Genomic DNA, 15490 nt, shown 5'->3' with positions numbered 1-15490 from the left:
ATGTAAAAACCATTGTTTATTTCAGTTTTTTCTAATAAATCACTTGCACCAACTCTAGGTATACGGTTCCTATTGTGGTGGTAAAATTTAACATTGGTTCTATAGTGGCACATCCCATAGAATTCTTATGGGACCCACCACTATAGGAACACTACAACCACTATAGGTGTAAAGGAGCAAAATAAAAATGAGGAAAATAATTGTTCAAAATATGTATTTTCAACAATTTCGAACACAAAACTAAATTAATATCATTATTAGGCATGATGCATCCATTAAAAATGTTATTTGCGAGCTTTTTGTCGAAATAATACTAAATTGCCACTACCACTACTATTGGTACTACATCCATTGGCGAAGCTAGCTTTTTCTTTTTTCTCACTCATTCTCCTAGACTAAAGTGACCAGACGTCCCACGTTTCGCGGGACAGTCCCGCATTTCGACCAACTGTCCCGCGACAAAATATGTCCTGCGAAATGTCCCGCATTCGTCTCAAATCGTAAAAATGTTCCGCGTTTGAAAAAAATCAATCAAGTATAAAAAATATTGTAGTCACTTTGGTGCTAAAATAGTCAGACCGGTTTTGTTTAAAGCACAAATCACATAAAACCATTTGGGCAGGATCACCTATTTTGGGAACTTGCTGCCATAACTCAGTCAATTTCGAACCGATTGACTTGAATAGATACTGTGCGTATCTGATCGTGTCTCAAAAAACAAGTCTATCGGTTCAAAATTAACTGAGTTAGAGTAGCAAGTGCCCAAAATAGGTGCTTCTGTCCTCCAAATGGTCCCAGACTCTACATGAAGATTCTGGGTTACAGTACAACTAGTTGACTAGCCTTGATGCCTGCTATACAACGACTTTTGAAATGTTTGAACTGTTGAATCTTTTTTTTTTATCGAGCAGTCCCGGCAGTTTTCAAGAAGAAGTTATTTCGAAAATGTGGTTGATTTTTATACACAGTCTCTTTGCGGCAGTATTTTACAGTTCGACGAAGAAAATAGAGTGTGACAAGAGTACAATTACAAAAGTAGTAGACGAAACTGTCTCAAGTTTAGACTTCATGAAACGGTAGAAAACTACTTTTTTAAGCACAGCCAGATTAAAAATCTTTGTCCGAAGTTAAAATCTCTCCAAGCCCAGTATGGTAAACATTTATCGGAAATGTATTTTGACGATGTTAATTGTTTCAAATGAGTGAAACTCAAAACCTTCATTGACTGGCGGGCGGTTCAAACGAATACACGCGTATTTATCCTAAAAGTTAGTCGATATTGACAGAGAAGCAAGCATCAGAGCTACTCAATGAAGTCATACTGCAAATAAGGACAAACTTGGACAAGCAATAGATAGATTGGTAAACATTTTCAGGCACTTTGAGGATAATAATAACCTTAAAAAATTGTAGATTTTACGTCATGCTTGTCAGACACAGTCACCAATGCGAGTTTAGTTTCAGTTGTTAACGAAGTTTGAACCATCTTATTCTGAATTTTTAAAGCAGTTGAGTGTTGAAATCTTAAAAGCATTTTGCGTGCTAGCTTTAATTATCAGAATTCTTTTGAAGACTGTAGAAACAATGTTTATGAGTATGTCCCACTTCTGCGAAAGTTCTTCTTCTGCTTCTTCTTTATGGCTCTACGTCCCAACTGGGACTTGGCCTGCCTCGCTTCAACTTAGTGTTCTTTGAGCACTTTCGCAGTTATTAATTGAAGGGCTTTCTTTGCCTGCCATTGCATGAAATTGTATATTGTGAGGCAAGTACAATGATACATTATGCCCAGGGAGTCGAGAAAATTTTCCCGACCGGAACGGGAATCGAACCCTCCGTCTCCGGATTGGCGATCCATAGCCTTAATCACTAGGCTAACTGGAGACCCGGAAGTTCACAATACAGAAAAATATGATTGGTAGTAGAAACAAGTGTTTCGTATTCTATTTACCACCTTTATCGTTAACAAAAATAAATAAAATAATTAAAACTATGTGGGCGAGTTTATGACTTCACCTTAATGATCTTTTCAAATTATTGTCCCGCGTTGGAGCTCTGATCATCTGGTCACTTTATACTAACAGCATCACTATTGGTACGTTTACTCTAATCTTTTACCCATTGAATGACCCAATTCGGTGGTCGTAGATATAAAAACTATGATTCAAATCGGGCTATCTCTGCACAACGTGCTTGGCTGGAAAGAACAAATTTATTTTTTCGTTTTAGGCATTCTCTGTCTATCGGTTGGACTGATAATATCAATCATCGATTTGGTGTGGCCTCACCGATTCTCAACCATTCTAGAGGTTCGTAGAATACTTACTGTGCCCTTTTTATGGCGCAATCTATACTGGTTTACATATTTCAGGTTTATTACGACACTCCCTACGATAGACACGTGATATTGGAAGAATCTCACGATGTCCGGTACCGTAAACGTAATAGCAAAGGTCTAGAAGATCCTCCAGGGCTTGGATCGCGAATTCTTCGGTACAGCTATTTCTTAAATGAAAGGAACAAAACCTAAACCTAACCGATCTCCGACTTTCAGCCGCCTGTCATCGAAAACTCGGGAGCAAACCAACGACAAAGCGGGCATCGAGAACCGTGGCTTCCAGCATGATGTTCCGAAGTCACCGTGGCGCTATCCGTTCCGACGAACTCAGCAATCGCCTCCGCAGGGAATCCAGCGCACCATTTCGCAAGATTCCAACTCCAGTATCGCATCCGCAGCTGCCATGTCTCAGTCGCTACACAAAGTTGCACTCTCCAGAATGCTGCCGTAAGTGGGGAAATTTTTATCCGTAAAAAAGGGGTAACGCAGACAACCGACGGACGTGACACTAACGACACTTCCATCGACCATTATGAATTCGCAAAATTGCAAACCCTACAACCAGAGGCGTGGACATTGTTCTTCTAGGCGTTTGACGTTCCACGTACAAAGACCTTCTGTTGGCATTGTGGCATAAGTCAACGTGCTGGGAACAATGCCTCCTCACCGGATAATGCCTCTGCGAACTGAGTAATGAGATTTTGAGAGAACTGCTAGTTTTTTCTTTACTAAAACCTGAGGCGAGACCGGACAACTGGCTTCTTATTATTCTTCCTCTCTCCCAATATGTTTGCTGTTTATTTTCATTTCGCTTCGTTCGTCGCTCGGGCCAGTGTTGTCAAAAATTATGTTTCGCTTTTTGTTTCACATTTTGTACGTTAAATATCATTTTATAATTTTTAGGCAAAGTGAGAGATAGGACAGATAGTACATATATACGGAGATCCCATGAATGTCGTCACGTTTTTGAGGTGGCAGAGGTGCTTTGGATGCGATTGCGATTGAAAACAGATTCCGTAAACTGAAATATAGAGCTATGTTTCAATTCACTGTACGACCTCGCTATGAACGTGCACCATTTTTTTTTACCCTTAAGTAACTCGCGCGGTTGGCCACCACCGTCAGCACCACGCTAATGCCGAGTACAAAAAGCGAGATTTTTTAAACGTGTTGTACAAAATACAACAGCGCGATCACTCGAGGGTTAATAAAGATTTCTAGCAAGATTTCTAGATTGAGACTAAATAAGTCCACAAATTACGCAACGCTCTAGGGGGCGGGGGGTCAAAAATTGCCGTTCTAGCGTTACATAATAAATAAATGCTGCCTAAGGGCGAAAGTAATATGATCGATTCTCTCCTCTTCAAATTGAAGTGACAAGATGCAGGTTTGAAAGTGCTTCAAACTCAATCATGATTTATTATTTTTTTGTGAAAATAGCTTAAATTGAAAATCTGAAATTATAAGGCATATTCAAAGACAATACAAATTATTCACTTCCTTTTAATATTATGTAATGCAAATTTACTACGGCTCACAATATCACACGGCTTTTCATTCAATAAAATTTATCTTACGCTGCATAGTCGATCATTCCGCTATATTACTAACGGTGGAATCTCATCCTCGTGACTCACACAAAAACGCGCCCACTGAGAACGGACGACAGGATTTTTCGGAAATTTGTAAAACTTAAGCTCTTGATGATTTGTACTGCTGTGCAAACAGCCAAACGCCTTGCACTTCATGATATTCATGATAATTTGCGTTCGACGCAAACCGACTCGAATGAAACAAATAAAACAACAAACAAAGGCGAACGAAACAAAACGCAACGGCGTCTGAACAGCTGACGCCAAACCTGTGGCAGATCAGTATTTTCAATTGATTTTGACAACACTGCCCACACGCGCTCGGGTGCGATCGGGTGGCGGTTTCAATTCTGTGCTTATTTTTAATGACATAAAATCAACCAATCAGCAGCTGGTCCGTTTTGGCCCCATATCGAGCTACGGTATTGACCGGTCTCGTTTCAGACTAAAACCGTTGGACATACATACTACTAACTTTGGTTTGAAACTAATTTTCCTTTTTTATTCACCTCTACCTCTTTTTGTTGATTTCACCGGTTTTTTTTTTATTTTTATAGTTGTGCACAAAGGAGAAAAAGGGGTTAAAAACACGTCTGAATTAATTCTCTATGCTTAAAGTAGATATAATTGCAAAATGTTTAACACAAACTGCAGTAATTTATGAAGAATTAGATAGAGGGCAATGTGCCACACGATGCTGGATACAAATTTATTGAGCGTCTTTTACCCCATTCTCTCAAGGGGAATGACATATCCTTTTCTAACCGGAAAATCCGCATTTATCCGTTCCCAACCGTCGCTAACCGCTGCTAACTGAGCAGCAGTTAGACGCGGATAGCGACGGTTAGCAACGGATAAATGCGGATTTTTCCGATTAGCAAAGGAAGTGTCATTCCCCCTGCATTCTCCCTCACTTTTTTGAAATTCTTCTCTTGGACATCTGGTGGGCAACAATTTGCACCTATTACCAATTACGCTGAATTTTCACTGGACTGGGTCCTGTGTCAACCGCACCCAGAGCCCCTGAATGATAAAGGCTTTACCATTTGTTCTTCCTGCATCCTTGCGACATGACCAGCCAACTCAGGCTGCCGTATTTGATTAGCCCGACAATATTTTTTTTCTTTAAATACTTGGTTTATGTGACGCCACTAGGTGTCATTTTTGTTATTTACTGGTTTTTCCAGTTTGTGTTAAAAGTTCAGAGATATTCGACATGTTTGCTATTCACACCTTTTTCACTATGCGGTGTTTGTTGATTAGGCTAACAAAACACTATCATAGTGCATTCCATACCATATACTATAAACTAACTCTTCTACTTTTTCTATTTCAGAAAACCGCCTCTGGAGCGCACCCGCGAAATCTCAAACTGGTAGACGATAAACAGCCATTAACACAATCGCCCAACCACAATCGGTTCAAAACCGAGCGCCAATCCTCACTTAAAAACTAGGAACCACACGTGTGCAACTTTACGTGATGAATCTCTTGTGATATTAAATCGTAAAACACCGAAAATTGACAAAGCAGAATAACTTATCGAGATAAATAATGCAACAAACAAAAAAAAAAAACAAATCCAAGTTATTCTGGAAGGCCTTGTTCAAATGCGACTTATCTTAAGAATAGGACGAAACAATTTTATAGATTAGGGACTTATTGAAAATGGCTTCGTATGGAGCAGATTTTAAACTGACCGTGTGTCTAGACGTTGAAGTGTAGCGATAGTAGTATTCTAGGAATTATTCATCAAATGCTTAGAATTAAGACTGGCCAACTTGCAGAACACTTGGGCCGCATTCGTAAGAAATTATCAGAAACCCAACTATTACAAGACTATCAGGAGAGAAGAGAGAGAGAGAGTGTATAGTGCCCTTTTAAGATATTTATTAATTTCGATTGTGTAGGGAGTTTTACGAGTATGTAGGAAGAATTTTAATTATCAGGAACCCAGTGACAGAGAAGAAAAATGAAGTATTAATTAACTATGTGTCATGTGGACAGAGAAGATTGTAATCGCTATCGAATATGAAATAAATGAAAAACTATTGTGACATATATGTGGCGTTTAAAATTTCTGTTCCGAAATTAAATTGTAGATAATTACAGCGCCGTGGGATGTAACCGGTGGTTCCAATAGTTATTTGCCGGCTCCACCGCAAGGTATATTTCTCCTCCTTCAAACCCACCGTGCATGGTACGCAGCCATACAGGCAAGAGTGACACTTTTGTGTGTATGGAGTGTGAGTACCAGGCAGATCTCAACACCAACATGTATCATACATGGAACTCATTTACAACGGTTTGAGCGCAAGCAAAACATAAAGCTCGCCTTACGTCTCTCACTGGCCCACAGATGTCGCATTGTGGAAGAGTTGCCAACCAGCTAGAACTAACTGATTTCGGCTAATTTCGGGTTCTGTCGTATTTTAATTAAATATCTCAGCTAACGACCCGAACTGGTTAGTCCGTCTGTAACCGCATCGGGAGTAGTAGTGCGCGTCGGAAATAATTAGTTAATTTACTTTGTGAGTTTTTTTTAAATAAGTGGTGAAAAAAGGTCTAATTAGTGCTTAATTTCTTCGATAGGTGGAAAAAGGAACAAGAAGGCAAACGTTTTAGTAGATGGTAGTTGAGAAAAGCGTGGTAGAACAGTTAAAGTACGGTTAGTGATAGAGGTGCTTTATTAGTAGAGTTAAACAATAGCTTTGGTTGTTTCTTTGTTAACAGATCTATTGTAGGGTAAAAACCCCCACGTGTTTGTAACCATCAATTGTTTTAGTGTTATTTGCAGAGAAAAAGGTAAATGAATTGTGAAAACATTCCCATTGTAAAAACCTAAACCCTCAGTGACGTCACACGTGTATTAATTACGGGGTAGGTCCTATACGCGGGCCTTTTTCTTTTTGGTTGCATCGCTTGGCGGAGCAAGCGGTGTTCGTTTCATTCGCAGGACGCAGCCGGCCCTTTTCCCGTTCAAGCGCACGGATTGTCGGAACGTTAAATTCCCCGAGGACGGACAGATTGTGGGAAAGGCCCTGCACGAACGACAGCCACTATCCGGTGCACGAAACCGGCCATTTTGGAAACGGAACGCTCCTATTTCGGGCGTGGGCCATTGTTTCCAGTCGGCAGTGTCGGCCATTGTCTTCTGGCCATCACCAACGTCCGTGAGTTTGAATCCGCCATTGCTCCACAACATCGCTCCCCGCTAGGACAGCGAGCGGTACGCTCCGAGGTTAGCCTAGCTATTTCCGGAGATTTCCCAGCACGACCGAAAGCCAAGCGTGTACTTCCGGTTCTCTCCAGGACCCACATACGCCGAACAACATCCAGCCGCCAATTTCAAGCCAATTCCGGAGACCCTCCGGTACAGCAGAGTACCCAGCATCCTCTCCAAGCACTCGGAGAATCAACCAGCTCGGTTCACGGTGTGACAGCGTTTCTATGTCCCGTGGAACTGAACCGTTCGCGGCGTAGCAACTCCGAGTTCGTTTGGCCAGCCGGCTAGACCCCGAAACATCGCCCGGTACCACCGCCGGCCCCCAGATGTCCACCATACCGCCGCATTGCCAACCACCACCGCTCTAACGTACCAAAAAACCGCAAGTATACCCTACCCCAATGTTGTGACGTCACATTTAAGCCGATTTGGCTAATAAATTAGCATGCTAAGTTGAAAAGAAAGGTGGTAAGAGCTAAATTATTGAAGCACTGAGCCCTGATTAGCCTTTTCCGCCGCATTTGTTTTTCCTCTCGTTTCGGACTCGCAAAGGAGTCGCCAAACCTCGCCCAATGTGGTTTCGGTTGATTAACTAGTTCGATTAGCTTTTGAGCCCCCCCTAGATACGACACTGTTTGTCGGCTGTTCCGCTTTGTTGCACAAAAGGGCACGTGTCGCGCAACACACGTGCGTGTGTAGCTCCTGTTGTAGGTGAGTACCACCGTGAGGGTGTGGGTGTTGAGTAATTAAGGTAAACGACCCTATAATTGTCTCCTTTCCCTAGCCTCGGTGAGCTAGCGGGTAACAATTTGGCGCCCAACTAAAATTTGAATTTTTACATTACCACCCCCCTCCGGTAGGGGCAGTAAAACAGTGTCCTGTTTCAAAAGTCATCTTCGTCCTTCAAACGAAGAAACTGCTTTCGTTGAGAACTGTTGATTCGATCAAGATTTCAAAGATGGATGTGGAATTTGATTTGCTTTACCTAAACCTATCACTGCATCATCTCGAGCGAGAAGAATTGGAATATGAACTCCTCATTCGAGGGCTTCCATTCACGACAACGGAAACGCGCGCGGCATTGATGAGGAGATTAAAGGATCATTTCAAATCGGATTCGAATGCAAAAATTGATATTGCTCAGTGTGACTTCGTGGTCGACACTGAGATTAAGAAAATAGATTCGAAGATAAAAGAAATTCAGGAGTTCCTTGCGCATAGGAACAAATTTGAAGGAATACGTGAGAGTCTCAAGACGCGTCTTGCTCACTATTTCAAAAGAACGAAACGATTAACGGAAATAACGGAGAAAGATGAAGATCTCGCGGATATCGATGATTTAATTGCATGTATTCGCGGTACGTTCAATAATAACTTTTCAATGTACGCGCCACTCGGGCAGCGTGACGTTATTGAGAAGTTAAATCAATCGATTTCGCAACTCGTAATTGGCAATAAAAGCGCGTCGGGTACCGATCACCGGAACAGAACATCTACCCCTAGCGAGGAAGATGAAGACCTAACAGAGGGTGCATCGAACGCGCGTACACGTCGGTTAAAATCAGTCATTCACAAACAAGAGCAACAAAATTTACCTGATTTGGGTGCCAACATCATGCCATTGCTTTTTCAACAGTGGATGATGAAGGATCCCCAAATGCAAAATTGGGTTCAGCAGATGGTGCGAGAACAAGCTTCGGAGTATTTTGGAAAGACTATCCGGACAAACTCGCGAACCGTCCAGCAAGAAACAGCTCGCGTAACAAAGGTGCAAAGCAAAGCATCGCGTCGGTCGAAGAACGTGGTCCAGCATTCGAGCTCGGAATCGAGGAAATCCTCAAGTACTGAAGCTGGTTGGTCTTCGGATGAACCACGGAACTCGTCGCGCGGTAGCAAAAATGTTCACAAATCGGGGAAACGTCGACCAGTCTCAGACTGGAAACTTAAATACGATGGGTCAGATAACGGTTTAGCGTTGATGAAATTCCTCCGCGAAGTAGAATTTTACGCGAAATCGGAGAAAATGTCTAACAAAGAGTTATTTCAGTCCGCGATTCACCTGTTTAATGGTCCCGCGAAAACGTGGTTTATGACCGGCTTCGATAACGAGGATTTCACCTCGTGGGAGGAGCTTAAGGAGGAACTCAAGAAGGAATTCTTGAGTCCCGACCACGATCATTCCACTGAAATTCGGGCAATCTCGAGAAAGCAGGGACAACGCGAGTCTTTTCACGATTACTTTTTAGAACTACAAAAGATCTTCAACGCGCTTACAAAACCGATGACCGAACGCCGGAAATTTGAAATCGTGTTCCGTAACATGCGTGCCGATTACAAAGGACATGCGGTGTCCTCGGAAATCGATAATTTGGCTGACTTGAAGAAGTTCGGAAGGCGCCTAGATGCGACTTATTGGTTTAAATACCAAAATACGTCGAACGATTCGTCCAATACGCGTGGAAAAGCATCTCAAGTAAACGAGATCACCGCGGGCGCGAAACAAAAACCCAAAATCAAGGGAGACGCCGGGAAACAAAAATCGCGTACGTTTCACAACTCATCGTTGCAACCTCGCGGGTCTGACGACGAAAGACACGAAGAAAAACATCCGCGAAAACAAACCGATAGCGGGGCGCGACCGAAAGATCAAGCGGACTCTCCTATATCATCCCAGTTCAATCACCCACCTCCTAAATACTGTTTGAATTGTCGCTCGAAGGGTCATCACACACGTGACTGTGATCGCCCGAGACAAAAATCATGCCAGAAATGCGCTTACCCGAACGTGGAGACAGCTTCATGTCCAAATTGCCCAAAAAACGATTCGAAGACTGTCGCAGAGGGCCGACAGTTGGATCAAAATTAGAGTCCCTCACCCTTCCGGTTCATGTCGAGGAAGCTCTGCAGAGCCAAGGGTTCGACAGAGTGTTTCCCTCAGATTACGTCCACACGCATACTTACCAGGTGAATGAAACCATAATCAATATACAGAACGATGATAGGCCGTTCGTCAAACTATCCATTTTTGGGATACCCCTTTCAGGACTGTTAGACAGTGGTGCTCATCTCAGTATATTGGGAAAAGGAGCCCTGAAATTAATACAAAGATGCGGTCTTACCATTTTTCCGTCCGATGTGACTCTCCGAACCGCGAGTGGAGAATCACTAGGAGTCACGGGACTAGTATACCTTCCGATTACCTTTAACGGGGCCACGAAGATAGTAGACACCTTAGTAGTACCTTCGCTGAAAAGGAGAATCCTTCTTGGAATCAACTTTTGGCGAGCTTTTGAAATTCACCCTACCGTGGGTGCTTCGCAGGTTGAAGAGGTTGCAGCAGAAGCGATGGAGACAAGTAGTCCTCCGGCCGATGCTGAATCAAAATTGGAATTAGATGAAGAGCAGATAGCTCGCTTGAACGAAATTCAAGGCCAGTTCAAGGTAGCATCAGACGGTATACTAGACACCACAGATTGGATTAGCCATCGAATTGAGCTCTCGGAGGAAGCCAAAAAGCTTCCGCCCGCCAGAGTGAATCCCTTCCCTACTTCTCCAAAGAAGCAGGTGCAAATCAATGAAGAGTTGGACAGAATGTTAGAAGCAAAGATAATTGAGAAATCTTACAGCGACTGGGCACTACGTCTGGTCCCTGTAGATAAATCAGACGGAACGGTACGTCTGTGCCTGGATGCACGAGAACTAAATGAACGTACGGTCAGGGATTCCTATCCCCTCCCACACGCAGACCGTATCTTGAGCAGACTAGGACATGCGAATTACATATCAACCATAGATCTTTCAAAGGCTTTCCTGCAAGTCCCTCTGCATCCTAGATCTCGCAAGTATACGGCGTTTTCTGTGTTGGGACGGGGATTGTTCCAGTTCACCCGGATGCCCTTCGGGCTAGTCAACAGTCCAGCGACTCTGTCGCGGCTAATGGATAGAGTGTTGGGTGGAGGTGAACTGGAACCAAACGTTTTCGTCTACTTGGACGATATAATCGTCATTAGCGAAACGTTTGAGGAACACCTGACCTTACTTCAAGAAGTGGCAACCAGGCTAAGAGCAGCCAATTTATCAATTAACATTGAAAAATCACACTTTTGTGTGTCAGAAGTAACCTATCTGGGTTACATCCTAGGCCGGTCCGGTCTGAGGCCAAATCCGGACCGAGTAGCCGCAATAGTTAATTATGAACGTCCGACTTCATTGAGAGCACTCCGTAGGTTTCTCGGGATGTGTAACTACTATAGAAGGTTTTTGGCCAACTATAGTGCTTACACGCAACCCTTGACGGATTTGCTCCGAAATAAGCCCAAAACTGTCTGCTGGAACGATAAGGCAGATGAGTCGTTCAGGAAGATTAAGGAGCTTCTTATAAGCGCCCCCATTTTAACAAACCCTGATTTCAACCTCCCCTTCTCAATACACTGCGACGCCAGCGATGCAGCGATCGCCGGCGTGTTAACGCAAACGCACGATGGGATTGAAAAACCAATTGCGTATTTCTCCCAAAAACTGTCCACGATTCAGCAACGCTCAGGCTTATTCTGCGCGGCGTGTGAGGTGAGACGTGTCGAATGAGGTGACAAAAGTCGACTCGCCCCATTTGATTTACATTAGTCGTCTCACGTCACATGAGACAAAACCGTCCGTCTCACCTCACACGCCGCGCAGAATAAGCCTGGCTATTGTGCAACCGAGAAAGAGGGTCTCGCGGTTCTCAACTCAGTGGAAAAATTCCGGTGCTACGTTGAAGGTAGTCAATTCACCGTTTACACCGATGCGTCAGCATTGACATACATTATGCGCAGTACCTGGCGGACGTCCTCGCGCCTATGCCGTTGGAGCATAGAGCTACAGAAATATGAAATGACAGTCCTACACCGTCGAGGGGTGGACAACATTATCGCCGATGCCTTATCCAGGTCCGTAGAAGAGCTAGAGGCCTGCGAAGAGGACCACGGTTGGTATGCTGAGCTTAAAAAGAAAGTTCAAGCTGATCCGGAAACCTATAAAGATTTTAGAATCGACCACGGAGTTCTCAAGAAACTGGTTTCAACCCAGGATGAACTTTTGGACTACCGTTTTTCTTGGAAAACTTGTATCCCTGAGTCGCTTCGGGAAAGCAAACTCGTGGAGGAGCATGATGACAAAATGCATCTAGGTGTTGAAAAGACCTTAGCGCTTTTGAAAAAGAAATATTTCTGGCCAAGAATGCTTGAAGACGTTCGACAGTACGTTAGAAAGTGTTCTATTTGCAGGCAAAATAAGCCAGCCAATCGGTCCCAAATTCCAGAGCCGGGTCGTCAAAGGCTGACCCACAAGCCCTTTCAAATAGTGGCCTTGGATTTTATTCAATCCCTCCCCCGCAGTAAGAATGGAAATACTCACCTTTTGGTCGTCATGGACCTTTTCTCCAAGTGGTGTTTACTTACCCCGGTGAAAAGAATATCCGCTCCTCTTGTGACCAAGATTCTGGAAGAATCCTGGTTCAGAAGGTACTCAGTACCAGAATTTCTGATCACAGACAACGCTTCTACTTTCTTGAGCTCAGAGTTCAAAGCTCTGCTGACCAAGTATCAGGTCCAGCATTGGAAAAACGCCCGCCACCATAGTCAAGCTAACCCCGTCGAGCGTTTAAATCGTACGATTAACGCGTGTATCAGGTCATATGTTAAGGACAACCAAAAACTTTGGGACACTAAGGTGTCCGAAATAGAACATTGCCTTAACAACACTCCCCATACCTCAACCGGTTTTTCACCATATCGAGTGCTTTTCGGACATGAAATCGTTGGGACAGGTGAAGAACACAGGATGGACAGGGAAAGGGAGGAAGTGACTGAGGATGGGAGGCTGGAAAGGAAGGGGAAAATCGACGAGCATGTTTATTCCATTGTTCAGAAAAACTTAAAAAAATGTCACGAGAAGAACATAAACACCTACAACCTTCGTTCAAAACAATCCGCTCCAGTCTACGCAGTGGGCGAGAGAGTGTATAGGCGGAACTTCCGGCAGTCTTCGGCAGCCGATTCTTATAACGCCAAACTGGATGCTCTGTATGTCCCTTGCACAATTCTGGCTCGAGTGGGAACAAGCTCGTATGAGCTGGCAGACGACACGGGGAAGCCTATCGGTATTTTCTCCGTCTGCGACTTGAAGCCCGAAGCCTAAAAAAAAATCATTCACCATTCATAAGATAATCTTCAGGTGGGTCGTTTTAATTGAGAAACACTCACCATTGATACACTCGTCCGGACGATACTAAAAATAATTTCCTCGGATTGATCCCCGAACCTAAAATCATTAGAATGATTAATATAAACACAAGTTCAAGGCTGTAGTCGACTAAAAGCACTCCAATAACAAAAGCTTACCTGGCAGAGCTCCAAATTTTCTCCTCCAACAGCATTTTCTCACCATCAGATGATCCCTAGAACATAGATTGAAAATCCGACCGGTAAAGGCTTTATAGATCGCTGACCCTTTGCGCACCGAGAAGTTGCTCTTGGAAGACTTAAATTTAGACAAGATTGCAGGAAAACTCGCGAAAATCGTGGAAAAACGCATCGAAGAGACTCCGCATGCACCGTCGTTCGCCCGCGTAGAGTGTAAACAAAGTTGACGATGTGACAGTTCTCAACACAGTAGTGTTGGTAAAGTTGAGTTACCGTAAAAGAGTACCTTTTCTTCATCGTGTTTATGATGAAGGTAAATGGATGTTCAAGGTGGGCCTTAAGTAGGCACCTATTTAACATAAATCGGATATCGATTTTTGTTGTAATTAATGTCTATAAGACTCTGAAATAGTACTGAATACGGTTTTTAAGTATTCAGGGAGGGGGGATGATAAGGTAGTGTAACCGGTGGTTCCAATAGTTATTTGCCGGCTCCACCGCAAGGTATATTTCTCCTCCTTCAAACCCACCGTGCATGGTACGCAGCCATACAGGCAAGAGTGACACTTTTGTGTGTATGGAGTGTGAGTACCAGGCAGATCTCAACACCAACATGTATCATACATGGAACTCATTTACAACGGTTTGAGCGCAAGCAAAACATAAAGCTCGCCTTACGTCTCTCACTGGCCCACAGATGTCGCATTGTGGAAGAGTTGCCAACCAGCTAGAACTAACTGATTTCGGCTAATTTCGGGTTCTGTCGTATTTTAATTAAATATCTCAGCTAACGACCCGAACTGGTTAGTCCGTCTGTAACCGCATCGGGAGTAGTAGTGCGCGTCGGAAATAATTAGTTAATTTACTTTGTGAGTTTTTTTTAAATAAGTGGTGAAAAAAGGTCTAATTAGTGCTTAATTTCTTCGATAAGTGTAGTATGCACCTCGTAAGAAAAGCACTCCACAAAAAATCCCTCTAATTACCAAAGGAATTTTGACATCTGATTAGTATGTAAAGAAATGTCACTTTTCCTTGAGGAATAATTGAACGGAATATTTTTCCGCAAGGAAAAGTGACAGCTCCATTTGATTTTCCCGGCAGGCGTTACGAGCGTTACACAATTTTCATTTCTTTCCAGCTGCGGACCGCTCAAGAAATTTTAACAGCGGAATCATTTCTTGACCGTTCCTTGGCCTATCTTTTTCCACAGTACTTATCAGGTGCGTACTACCCTATAGGTGGAAAAAGGAACAAGAAGGCAAACGTTTTAGTAGATGGTAGTAGAGAAAAGCGTGGTAGAACAGTTAAAGTACGGTTAGTGATAGAGGTGCTTTATTAGTAGAGTTAAACAATAGCTTTGGTTGTTTCTTTGTTAACAGATCTATTGTAGGGTAAAAACCCCCACGTGTTTGTAACCATCAATTGTTTTAGTGTTATTTGCAGAGAAAAAGGTAAATGAATTGTGAAAACATTCCCATTGTAAAAACCTAAACCCTCAGTGACGTCACACGTGTATTAATTACGGGGTAGGTCCTATACGCGGGCCTTTTTCTTTTTGGTTGCATCGCTTGGCGGAGCAAGCGGTGTTCGTTTCATTCGCAGGACGCAGCCGGCCCTTTTCCCGTTCAAGCGCACGGATTGTCGGAACGTTAAATTCCCCGAGGACGGACAGATTGTGGGAAAGGCCCTGCACGAACGACAGCCACTATCCGGTGCACGAAACCGGCCATTTTGGAAACGGAACGCTCCTATTTCGGGCGTGGGCCATTGTTTCCAGTCGGCAGTGTCGGCCATTGTCTTCTGGCCATCACCAACGTCCGTGAGTTTGAATCCGCCATTGCTCCACAACATCGCTCCCCGCTAGGACAGCGAGCGGTACGCTCCGAGGTTAGCCTAGCTATTTCCGGAGATTTCCCAGCACGACCGAAAGCCAAGC

At 43.5% G+C, this 15490-nt stretch overlaps 1 protein-coding gene across 2 annotated transcripts in view; it reads left to right on the top strand.

Moving 5' to 3' along the window:
- The window catches only part of LOC115258243 (dual oxidase maturation factor 1), a 439950-nt gene extending 433962 nt beyond the window's left edge, over positions 1 to 5988 (top strand). For both annotated transcript variants that reach the window (XM_029858315.2, XM_062851454.1), the window contains exons 8-11: positions 2227 to 2306; positions 2369 to 2490; positions 2552 to 2782; positions 5264 to 5988. In XM_029858315.2, coding sequence (XP_029714175.1) covers positions 2227 to 2306; positions 2369 to 2490; positions 2552 to 2782; positions 5264 to 5306 — 476 coding nt within the window. In that variant the 3' untranslated portion in view covers positions 5307 to 5988. The remainder of the gene's footprint in view (positions 1 to 2226; positions 2307 to 2368; positions 2491 to 2551; positions 2783 to 5263) is intronic.
- The last annotated feature ends 9502 nt before the right edge of the window (positions 5989 to 15490 follow it).

The sequence above is a fragment of the Aedes albopictus genome, chromosome 2 (assembly GCF_035046485.1).
Source record: "Aedes albopictus strain Foshan chromosome 2, AalbF5, whole genome shotgun sequence".
NCBI lineage: Eukaryota > Metazoa > Arthropoda > Insecta > Diptera > Culicidae > Aedes > Aedes albopictus.
Note: the sequence above shows the minus strand (reverse complement) of the source record. Positions and strands in the feature narration are given on the sequence as shown.